General features: G+C 47.5%; 1 protein-coding gene across 2 annotated transcripts in view; it reads right to left on the bottom strand.

The window, feature by feature from the left end:
* The window catches only part of RHBDL3 (rhomboid like 3), a 48560-nt gene that overhangs the window by 35477 nt on the left and 1041 nt on the right, over positions 1-12042 (bottom strand). The window contains exon 2 of one of the 2 annotated variants that reach the window (XM_026046737.1): positions 9578-9601. The exons of the other annotated variant lie outside the window; for it this stretch is intronic. Within the exon in view, the coding sequence (XP_025902522.1) occupies positions 9578-9601 (24 nt within the window). The remainder of the gene's footprint in view (positions 1-9577; positions 9602-12042) is intronic. 2 annotated transcript variants of the gene reach the window in all.

Raw genomic sequence — 12042 nt, 5'->3', positions numbered from 1 at the left:
TCCTATACTCCAGACTCAAAACATTAGAACATTTCCGATTAAAAATAGCCTCCTTTTACACCGTCTGCCAGATCTGGGAGGGAGGTGAAAATCCACAGGGACTTGATTTGATGTGTGAAAAAGCAGAATTCTATCGCAGTGAGTATGCACACATACTTATTTTAGGTCAAATAATAGCTCTGCAATAATACTTTACTTAGAGGAAAGAGAACAAAGCTTAGTACGGCCCCGTATCCCAAGTACCACAATATTCAAGCACATCCACCACAGAAAGAGAGTTGAGAAAACTAGAACAAAAGTAGCAGTATCTCTTGTAGCTCAGCAAGCTGCTTCTATCAAGTTTGCTGATAGCAGAGCAGATATTTGCAATCTGAAAGAGAAACCATCTGAAGGGCAGGTAAGCAGGCAGCTGGTCTGTACAAGTGGGGCTCCTGAGCAGCACAGGCTCATGGGCTGCCGAAGAGCTACCTTCGGCTCCTCTTTCTGCATACTCAGGTTACAGCCATTCCCTCCACCCATCCTTCCAAATCGGTGTAGGATGACAGAGTCCGGATCATCTATAACATGTCAGCCACGCACCTTTGGCAAGGAAACAATCCCGAAGCACTCCGGAACATCCCTTCTCTGATGTGACCATCACAACAGGCACAGAGAAAACGTCTCCATAAGAGAAGGAAAGGTTGGAACTCTGCTGTTTCCCTGCTAACATCAGAAAACCACTTAGCCTTCCCACTGGGAAAGAGCTTATTCAACTACACTTCACAGGGAAAGAGCCTGTGAGCACGGAATGACCTCAGAAAGCCTCTAACTCAAACCATGGAGAACACCCTTCCTCGAATGAACTGCTTGGGCTCAGGGTGGCTTTGCATAATTCAGACTGCTTTAGACTACAAGAAACCATCCAACACAGCTCTGTGTCAAACCTCCACCCACATCAGTTACATAATAAATAAGGAGAGAGAACATTAGCCCCAAGCTGGTGTTCAGGTCCCCAGTGATCAGCTGAGCTTGTCAAATGCTATTGTAGCCTTAGCAGTCAGCCAAGGAACATACTTCATGTGCCGTACTACATGCCTGCTCATTAAGTACAGGCTTATAAGTCCATAAAGTTGCTGTTGCTTACAAGCACAAAGTAATTTTTTGCATGAACTAGTTTGCTTTGCAGTAGACCCAAATGTTAATTAGTTTTGCCAGTTTTATTACTCTATATGGTCAAATAACAGCCTGGAGCTGCCAGTCAGCTGGAACCACATAAGGTCCAGAAAATTCTCACTTTGCTTTTCAGGACTGTTTTCTATGGCCATAAATCAGCAAACAGCAAATGAGTTTCTGCTCTAGCTCTTCTTGGTCACCAGCAGCAATCCTTAAGTGACCCCATAAATCAGCTCAGCAACAGCAGCTCTCAGCTCAGGTGCCACAGGGGGATAAGCCTGGGGGAGGCTGTTTCCGACACAGGCAGCAGCTCCTCAGAGAGACCTTTTTCCTATTGCTGCCCCAGGAGAAGGCGTCCAGTGTACCTGCCTTGTGGAGAGGGGCCATCCAGCGTTCACATCCCTCCAATCCCAGGTATAACCGTGAGGCCCTTTGGGGGCTGTTCCCACCACAAAAGCTGCTCCCCAGCAGGCCAAACAGGTAGATGCTCATACAGTGACCACACTGTGTTGCTCTAAGTGCTTTGCTCTCGGCTCAGAGCACACATGCTCTTCAGCATAGAGCTTTCCAGGCGCTTGGCTGAAACTTTCAGTTTTCTACTGCACATCATATTGATTCCTCTGCCTGAAAGGTGAGTGACAATCTCCTGCTACCTGTAGGCAACAAGCAATTAAGCCATTAAAGATCACAGCCAAGTTTGTTACACAAACTATGGTTCCCAGCAGCACTGGTGTCTAATTGTGAAGAATCAGAGATGCTTCCTCAAGGATCAATGCCCCGAGAAGTGCAAGAGAGCAGCGGTTTGATGACAGGCACAAACAGCTTTGCCTCCAGCAGCCTCGCTTATTTTTCCTATACACATGCCCTGCTCAGAAAACTCCAGAGTATTCGCTACATCGAGTGCGTCGAGTATCAAAGAGCACGAAGAACAGTTCCTAGGGGGAAGATTGATCTTGCTTGTTTAACATGAGTTTCATCCATCATTACTTTTCTCACCATCAGCACAGGGTCACTGCAGACAGCTGTTTCTAAGCAACAGGAACATATACTAAGAATATAGCCATACTCCATAGCTTGTTAGTGCAGGGAGGAATTTGGAGGAATTCAGGGTCTGAGGGAGGTTTTAGAACATTTTTGTTTCCTCGGTGCAGTGACCAGGAGCTGCTGGAGCACAGGGGTAGGAAAGGTGCACACAGAGCTACTGTCATAGAGACCAAGCTGTTCAGGGAAGCTTTGAGGAGCTGGATGCTCAGATCCAATGGAGTCCTTGGAAGAATTTCATATCCTGTAAAAGAATATCAAGCCCAATTCTCCAGCTGAAATCACAACACTGTCAGAGACGTAAATTACACAGCTGGAATCTGGCCAGAGCAGAAATGTTTGTGAGCAGTCTCACAAAAAAAGATATCAATATAAAATCAAAATAAACCCACAGTGATCATAAGATTCAGGACCTGGTTTCACCTTTCAGCTTGACACATCATCTCTGATGACAGAATATCCCTAGTGCCACCTGGAACAGCTGCGCTGGAGGGGGTGTTGCTACCTAGGCAAACAAGGAAGGAGGAAGAGGAGGGTAGTGACAGTCCCGCGTGCCAGGGATGGAACAGGCACAACCAGCAAGATTCACAGCACAAATCCAACACCTTCAGAGCTCAGCTTCCCGAGCAGCCTGTCCACACACTGCTGCAGGGAAACAGCCCATCATCTGCAGCCCGTCAACTTGGTCTCGTGGCGCTTTGGCATCAAGCTGAGTTCAGATCAACACATTGTATGATACCTAGCGAGGAGGCGGAGAGAGATCGCAGTTTCCTTGGCTGCTGCCAAACTCCAGCACGCCTACTGCTGCATTTAATTTGCAAACGTGCCCTGGTACATTTGCACTGACTGCAAATACAGGGAAGCAGTAGAACATAATACCTCCTACCAGAGAGGAAGGAGAAGGGCTTGCTTTCCAGGGCCAAGAGAAGGTAACTTTAGAAGCCTTATAAACGTTACAAGCTTAAGTGATGAAGAAAAAGACCTCTCAGCTGTTCCAACTCGCCCAGCAGCTGGGTTTGTGCCTCTGAAGAGCGTAGGCTGTTTCTCCCCGCTTCTGTCCCAACCTAACAGGATACACAGCTACACAGTAAAATGCACCAGCTCATTTGCAGAACAGCATCAACCCAAACTGTGTTTATGCCTTCTGCCTCTTTTTGAGGGCACAGGCTTAAACGTTCTTATTGCTTCAGTGATTTTCTATGTGCAAGATAGGATTTGAGAACAATGTGTTGGACAGTACCTATGCACCTAAAAATGTCCTGCACATGCAGTTGAAATGGGAGTTTGCTCCCACAGCCTGTTGCTGCAGCTGGGAGCAGGAGTCAGCAGGGATGCTCTGCACACTGAACTATGTGGAATTCCAGTCCCTCTTCACACAGCGGGTAGGCAAACGCACGCAGAGTAGGAAGCCTCCCAAAGCTCCTACAAATCTAGAGATGCAAAGCTGCCAGTAACTCAAGAGCTTTGTGAGAGTGACTCACCCTCCACGTGCTTTTCTGTTTGTTATGACTCCTTAAAACATTTCAGGATGTGCCTCCCTTTACCAGTTGAAGCTGTTTGCTACGCTGCCAATGGCTGGTTTATGATGACAACTTTCCCCCCAGCTTGTCACTCGTGGCTATTGAGCTGAGCCAACAGCTCTGGCCCAGACTACTGGAAAGTTGTAAAGAGCTGGGAAGTTGTAAACACAGACACAACTCCAGAGACTCAAATCCAGCCTAGGGGCTGGCTGGTGTTCAGGACAGAAAGGAGTTTTATTAATTTGGGGAATTTCTACTGTTCATTCTGCAGGACTGTAGGAAGGAGGACTATCATTAATGACCTCCAGACAGTCTTCTTGCTTAGCCAGCGTGTCATGACTGAAAGTCAAGTCTGTGGCATAAGGCTTGAAGTGCTGGGAATACCACCCATTCCCTAGTTACTGACTGATAAACCTCTGGCCTTCTCTACTGCAAAAACCCAGGCTGACCTGGGGTAAAAGTCCAGACACTGCCTTGTGGGGTGGAATAGTCTCTGGGGCATCTATTCACTGTTCAGTGCTTCAGTTTCCTCCCTTGACTAAAGGATGAATAAACGCTCTGCCTCACTTTGCTGGGGACTGCTTTATTTGCAAAGAGCTTCTGGCAGCAAAGGATAGCTAATCCAGACAGCCACAGCAAAGCAGTCTCCTTCAGTCAGCACTGTTCCTCTCTTACCAGCCCATTCTTCTCTTCAAGTCCATCCACAGGGCAATGAATTTGAAGGGAATTCCCCCCTCCCTCCAACCCCATAACCCAACGTGGAGGAGTCAGAGGGTTAATGCTGCATGACAAAGGTCAGTGCAGTTTGGGAGAGAAGAAAAGGGAAGCATTGTGGCCACAGACAGCAGCCCCATGCGTCCCCAGCGCCACTCGAGAAATGCAAAGCAACAGCGCTACTTGGAAGAAAAGGCCCGAGAGCCCTGCCTAAATCCCAGGGCTTTATAGCTCACAAAAGCCCAGTCCCTTGAGCCATTAATCGTGTGCTTCATGGCTGGGCCTCAAAGCAGCAGATGACACTTGCCCAGCTGTCTGTGCCACCCCCCGCGCAAGGTAGCAGGGCCAGGGCAGGTGCTCTGCCCGTGCCCTCCGTCTGGGACTAAGCTGCTCTCCCTCCCTCTCTTCTGCCTTTCATTTCTGCCCGCAGCCCACGCTGACAGCTGTAAATGAGATTAGACCTCAGGGCATGGTGCAGACGCAGCACCCCCTTCTGTGCCCAGCCAAGGGACACTTGTAGCCTTTAAAGCCTCTCTCCCCTTTGCAACGCACAGCTCGGCCGACGGGGACAAGTTTCTTATCTCGCTTGGAGAAGTGTCTAACAGAGCAGGCCAGGCAGACCCTGGCTTAGGGCCCAGCTGCTAGTGTGTTATCATCGTGGACAGGCTTCCAACCAGCTCCTCTCAATTCTTCAGACCGCTTTGGGAGAAAGAGCAACAAATCAATGATTATTTCTAATTCCAGTTTTCACAACCTCCTCTTTGCAGTACAGACATATGTCCTAATGAGCACTAATCTGAAGGGACAGCATTAGCCCCAAATCCAGACAAAAACTTGGAAATAGCATATGATCATGCGCTCAAATCCCCTTTCCATGGTGCTAGCCTCACAGCCACAGTTTTGCATTCTTCACTTTGCAATTTCTCCTTTTCCTCCCCCAAAGAAGTCACACAAACCAGCAGGGAAAGACAAGGAGTTTGTCAAGAAAGCAGTAAAATCTGCAGGCACAACCCACCGACAGGAGCTCAGCAAGACCTGGTGAGGTCTCCCAGGCACAGCCAGCAGGGTTAGGCAGCAGCAATAGCCAGTGAAACTTTTCAAACTGATATTTATTCCACTAAACAAACAGGAATTTCTTTTATAATGTGGGAAATAGCTGGTCCTTCCCGTGTTAAAGGCTATTCAGAGAAAGGGGACACAACATAAAAGATCACTGAGTTCAGAATGATTCCCTTTCCCAGTTACCACCAACCGTGATCATAGTTGGCCTGATTTTATGGAGTGCTTTTCAATTCCAACCAAGCATGAACCAGTCCTGGATTTAAGATGCCACAAGGTCTCCATCAAGAACTTTTTAATGCTTTACCAAAGGGAGGTAAAGCAGGTTCAGCTGCACCCACCGCTGGTACTGTCAGCAACTCAACTCCTCCTGGTGAGTGCACCTCTGTCCAGGAGATCTCCACAGCCCCAGTTCTGAGCTCAAGTTTTCCATTATCTGCCTACACAGCCAGAATAACTTGGCATCCTTCTGCATTGCCCATAAACTCTGTTCATCTGTTACCATCACACCCACATACAAGGCTCAGAAAAAAAAAATCCCGGACTCCTAAAGCAGCTGCAGTAAAATCGAAGCCTGGACTGACAGCCCATGGGCCCAAGGTGCGGAGCGTGTGAGTGGGCCTTTCAGGTGATCTTTGCATGTGTCTATTTAAAACAAGTTTGTTGTCATGGCTACAAAGCATGGTATGGGTGAGAAGGGAGAACTCAGATGAGGGCTGATAATGTCAACTCACCCTTGAAAGCTGAGCAGCAACAGGAACAGGGCAAATGTGGTATAAGCACTTGCCACCTAACAAGGCTCAGAGCTGCCTGTTGACAAACATCGTGCTCCGAGATGGCCCCTTTCACCCACATGGCCTGGGTAATAACATTTACTTATCTCTAAAGCAGGGACACGGAGGCAAAGAAGGGCACCTGAGGCCTCAGAAAGGACAAGGCAGAGCAGGAGAGCTCCTCAGGAGTCCAACCTTCAGACAACTTGCTCCAACCTGGGCAGCGGGACCTCCGGTCTGCACAAAGGGAATTGGCACAAGATACTTTTAGCACAACAATGCAAAACATCTCCAGGACCTGTTTCTGGGACTGCACCACTTCTGAGTCTAGGTTATCATCAAAACCAAAAGTTACTGCATCCATGAAGAGCAAGTGGAGAAAGGCCAGGTAATTAGGAAAGGATGGAGAGGGGCAGCATCTCAGAGCTTGTGCTCTGCTCGGACACAACGGCAGCACTCAGCAACCACGCAGGCTCCGTAAAGGCACCAGATGCAGAGCTAATGTGCGCGTGGGTGGAGGGTGTTTATGAGCACAATAAATAAATGTATGAATCCTATAAAAGTTCCCATATAAAAGTGAGTTAGAGCTGCCCAAGGGCCATGGCCCTGCAATAAAATCCCCATCTCGTAAGCAGGGTGCGAGGCAGCAGCTACTGCAGCCTCCTGGCTGCCGCATTGAAGAGGTGCCTGGTTGAAGTCCTCACTCACTAAATTCACAAGTTTTGGTACTTGCTTCAGTGTAGCCAAGATTTAACCCTGCGAGGGGCTTCTTTGAACCTCACAACCTAGGAAGAAGTTCTGGATCTGCCCTTTTCACCAATTTTCTTTCTTTTGCTTGTTAAATGCAGCAGTGTCCCAGTGGCTACAGATACTGGCTTGAGTTAATGACAACTCCTAGCACAAAAGATTAGAGCTGGATCAAAACAAATAAAAATAATTAGATAAATTAAAAAAAAAACTCCCAAAAGAATCATCAGTTTTCTCTCATCCTGTCTGGCATCTCTCTCCCTTCCAAAAAACAAAGAAGCAAACACTCTTAAAGCTGGTAGGTCTAAAGAGAAACCTTTTTGTGTCAGTAAACCTAAAAGTCTTCCTAAGATCTCTCCAGAAAAACACAATAGTTATAATTTCATCCCAATTTTTATTTATTTTTACAGGAAAGGATGGGAGAAAGTGCTGACTGCTCCCTTGCTGTGTCTCTTGTCACGCCCAATCATCCCAGCAGCTACAACCCCAGTCTGTGCTTTCCCAACTGCTCTAACTCATTCTATAGGACCTTTCTCTGTCAGGTGCTGGACAGAGGCCCACGTCTCTCATCAGAGAAGGAGAACATCCCAGACCCTCAGTCTTTCACAAGCACAAAACACGTGAATCTTCAGCCACCCAAATCCACACCAAGCAGAAATAAGGCCAGTCAATAACTCACAAGGAGAGAGCTACAACTGTTCCAGGCTTCAACACACAAACTCTGTAGCCATTGAGACTGTCCTCATGTTCCACAGGCATGCCAATAGCAGCTTAACAAAACACCTCTCTCCCACCAGCATAGGATCACTGCAAATAGCAACCTTGTTCTATGACAAACAACATCTTGCAGTTCATTGCAGGGCTAATTGTGCTGCAGATACAACGCTAAGGAAGACGTCAGCTCTCTGGCGTTGCCCACAGGCAACAAGGGCTTAATTGATTTACGCAGGACTTGCAACTAGTTTTCACAGGTTGCATTCTCTTTGATAATAAAGCCTCACAGACAAGGCTTAAGTTTCAGCTGCAGCCCTAATTGAAACGTAGCTAATTATTGGAGGCCTGGCTTTGCAGTCCATTCCCTTTTCTCTGGGGTAATGTTCTATAAATCCAACAGTCAGACTCCCCTGCTTCCCCTTAGAAAACAGAAAAAGGCATTTCTACTATTCAGGCAAGTCCAGTGGGAAATTACCTATTCCTCCCTTTGAGCCTGAGGTAGCCACCAGGCAAGGGCCTCATCTCACAAGGACTCAATGACTTCAAAAGATACTTGTAGGATCAGACTTCAAATTAAGGCCAAATTAAGGCCAACTTTTGAGACACAGGAGAATTCACAGTGGCTGAAACAAACACTCAGCGCAGATTGCAAGCAGTTTCTCTGGCATACACCCCTGGAGGGGCAGCACTCCTTATGAGACCCAGCAAATTCAAATACACTATGCAGTTTGAGTGTGAGCAACCATTGCACTAAGTTAGCTCCCAAATGCCAGTTCACTTGACTGTGCAACAAGGAAAGGAACCGCAGTCCAGACACGTGGATTAACAGCTGGTCACAGCTGCCCATGTATAAATGAGTACAGTCTAGTTATTAACTGAATGACAACAGGACCCCCAGGGTACACAGGGCATAATTCCCTGGAGACTGCAAGGCAGCCTTTGCTTTGGCAGCTTGGCCTCATGCAGAAGCCAAGTTACCCTCTCATAAAGCAGGGACAAAATCCCATCTGAGTTCCTGTGTGGCTGGAGTAGTGCCAGCGTCAGAGTAAGAGCTCACTCACAGAAGGTGACATTTACACAAACACACACACACCCCAGCACAAAAGTTTCTCACATCAAGAGAGCAGCGCAAGTCAACCCTGGAAAAATCCTTCTGTTTATAGCTGCTTCACGTTTCAGCCGGGCAGATGGAAGGAATACCACAGAGCAGGCATGCCAGTTAGCAGCTAGGAGCATAGTTTACAAACTAGAATCCACAACTCAAATTTTAAACTCGTACAACTCGGAGCACCACAGAACTGTGCCCGTTTCACCCAGCTGCAGGTCTGAGCCAAAGTGTTTACCAGATACAACCATGGTCTTTGGTACAGAAGCAGACACTTCATTAATTCTGTATGTGCCAAAAGTAGCAGGTCCTGACCTACAACAAACTGATGTAACCCTAGAGAAGTCAGTTTACCATCTGGAGAGTCTTTTAAAAATATATACACACACACACACAAAATAATAATAATAAAAAAATGCTGTGCTGGATTCAGAGATCCTAGTTTGCCCACCTCAAAGAACAGAAGATGCTTTAAGCCCTTGAGCAAGGAAAGTGCAACCTGCAGCAGCCAAGCACCTGGGCTCAGTGCCTGCACCAGGAGCATGGTCAGACTGGGCCCAGCTGCTCTGAACACAAGACCAGAGACAGGACCAAAAGCAGTAATGACAACTAGGACTTGTCCCCCAGCACCCTGGGAACACCAAGCACATTACTCTTAAGAAATAAATTAAAAACAGAGAAATCCTAGTATAGGAGAAAGAAGTTAGATCTTTGCTAACAAGACAGAGATAATACATCAGCTGTTCACATACCTGATCAAATAGAGCTTTCCAGTGCTGAGAGGCAACGCATAAGGGAAGAAAAAGAAGAAAAAGAAGGTATAAGGGCAGTGACATTAACATGCAATAAACAGCAGAAGTATATCCTAACAGAAAAACAACCAAATGATTTAGTGCCGTTTCCAATACCCTTTTTCATCCCAGAATCGCCTACCCTTTCGGGGGGAGGAGGCAGGGGAATCTACCAACCACGGGGAGGATAATTTTAATTTACAAATCCAAATTAGGATGAACCCACAACATTCATGTGTTAATTCTGTTTTCGCCTGCTTTGTCTGCTTGCAGGCAAGCAAGGAACAAAAGGCTTTTTCTTCCATGGTGATCAGGAAGCTTGGTGTGGCCAAGGGGAGGGAGAAAGAGGCAATGTCTTTTTTTTCAGATCACTTTGAGGTCCTGTGGCCCAACACTGACCCACAGACTACAAGCTAAGCAGTTGGACTGATCAAAGCCTTGTCTGCTGCCTGCTCCTAACTCCAGTAGAAACTTCGTGCAAGGATTTTGCTAGGCCTCCAGCTTTCCAGCATCCACATCTCAAAAATTAGGATAATTCCTCCAGCACAAGGTAGAGGAGGGAGAGGCTGCAGAAACCCCTAGGTTTACCCCACAAATTCTCTTCTAGTAGATCTATCTTAAAAACTGAGTATAGGAACTCCCCAAGAAGCTCCACTTTAGCACAGGTAGTGACATGAACACACCACTAGACCTCGTCACTTGGGAAAAGAACGACCAGGTGACGTTGGACGCCAATTCACACGTTGTACAACCCCCAATGCCAAATACCTCCTGCCCCATGTTGCTGGCTCACCCTTCCCACCTCCGAACAGTGGAAACTCGGAACTGAAGCGCTCGAACCTCTCTTCTCGCGCATGGATTTGGGGTTGCCTGAGGAGAAAGTCACTCTCGTAGGATGCAGAATGGCAACCACTGCCCACACACTCACACTCCTCCTCTCTGAAATGCTGCTCAACACAACACTTAGCTTCTTGTTCACCTCTCCGAAAAGGTAAGTGAGAAAAAAAAAAAAACAGACTCATACAAGCAAATTCCCTCACTGTGCTGCTGTATGCAGAGCAGAGCTCTGCTCAGAGCCTTCTCTAGTCCGCAAAAAATATTTTATTCCACATGGCAGGCAGATCCAAAAAGGACTGGAAAGATAGTGGCTTACATACAAGGCCACTGAATTTAATCAGTTAAGTTGTTGGCTCCCCTCCTCTCCATTCTCCCAGTCATTTATAAACTCCCACTTGTCATTACAAGTGCATTACGTTGCCCAGCACTTTACCCGGAACATTTGGGAACTGCCTGAATCCTGGCTTTGTCGAACGCTGCTCAGAGCTGGAATGACATTGCAGCAGAGCTGCTGTGTCAAGCCTGGGACAGCCAAACCTCCACAACGTCAGAGCTTTGCACTTAACACCACAAAGAACTGAGTCTGTGTCAGCTGTCTCTGGGCAAGCCTAAGAGCTTACGTCAAGCCTTCTAATACAATAATAACAATAATAGAAAATCACAAAGTCCAGTCAGGTCTCAAGAAGGCACACTCCTGGCACAGAGCAGTCTGCATGGGTAGAGACGAGGCTCTGTCACCTGTTTGTTCCAGCAGGAAACCCTCAGCTGTGGAAAAAGAGAGAATTTACACCTTTCCGGCTCTCCTGACTTGCAGATGATCTGTGATACCTCAGGCTTTTGTCACATCATCTATTGCCAGGTCCCAGCAGCTTCCCATAAGCACTACAACTGCAGACCCAGCTTCAGTCTGGTGGTTTCAGAGAACAAGAGCCAAAAAACAGTGCTGATTCTGGTGGAAGGAATAGCACAACATGGTGAGCTGGATCAGACCCAGACTGTCCTACCTCAAGGTCACACAGGAAAGCAGCAGCAGAACTAGGACGAGACTCTGGGTTTCACCCAGACAGGCTCCCTCTCTTTCTCCTATCTCAGCAGCCCTGTCCTGCCAGGCTCTCAGCACTTACTGCTTCTGCAGGGCCCTGGCAGGATCAGGTTGCTAATGGCTGCATCCTTGTAGAGGCTGGAGCAGCTCCAAGGAGCACACGTGCATCACAACAGGAAAGCTTTCTTGTGGACCATCAGACAAAAAACAACAATATTTGTCAGAGGAGAAAACATCATGGTCTTAGGTAAAAAAAAGGAGTAGGAATGAGGAATCTTAACTGTTAAAGCTCCTGGTGAGCCATTCTTTCCCACCAACGGCTACACAAGTTGCAGTTCGGACTGCCCGGCAGCAGTACAGTAGAGGTCAAACTACACCACGTATTCCTCCTGGGATTTACAGCCCTCATGAATAAGTCTGGCAATGCAGTTCTAGCAAGTAGCTGCACTTCCTCTGCTCTCCTCTGGGAGGAAAATCCAACGCAAATCGAATTCTAGGTTATTCAGAAGGAAGTCTGGGGGGGGGGGGGGGGGGGGGGGGGGGGGGG

Source organism: Nothoprocta perdicaria, unplaced genomic scaffold (assembly GCF_003342845.1).
Source record: "Nothoprocta perdicaria isolate Ctin4 unplaced genomic scaffold, notPer1 scaffold_46, whole genome shotgun sequence".
NCBI classification, from domain to species: Eukaryota; Metazoa; Chordata; class Aves; order Tinamiformes; family Tinamidae; genus Nothoprocta; species Nothoprocta perdicaria.
Note: the sequence above shows the minus strand (reverse complement) of the source record. Positions and strands in the feature narration are given on the sequence as shown.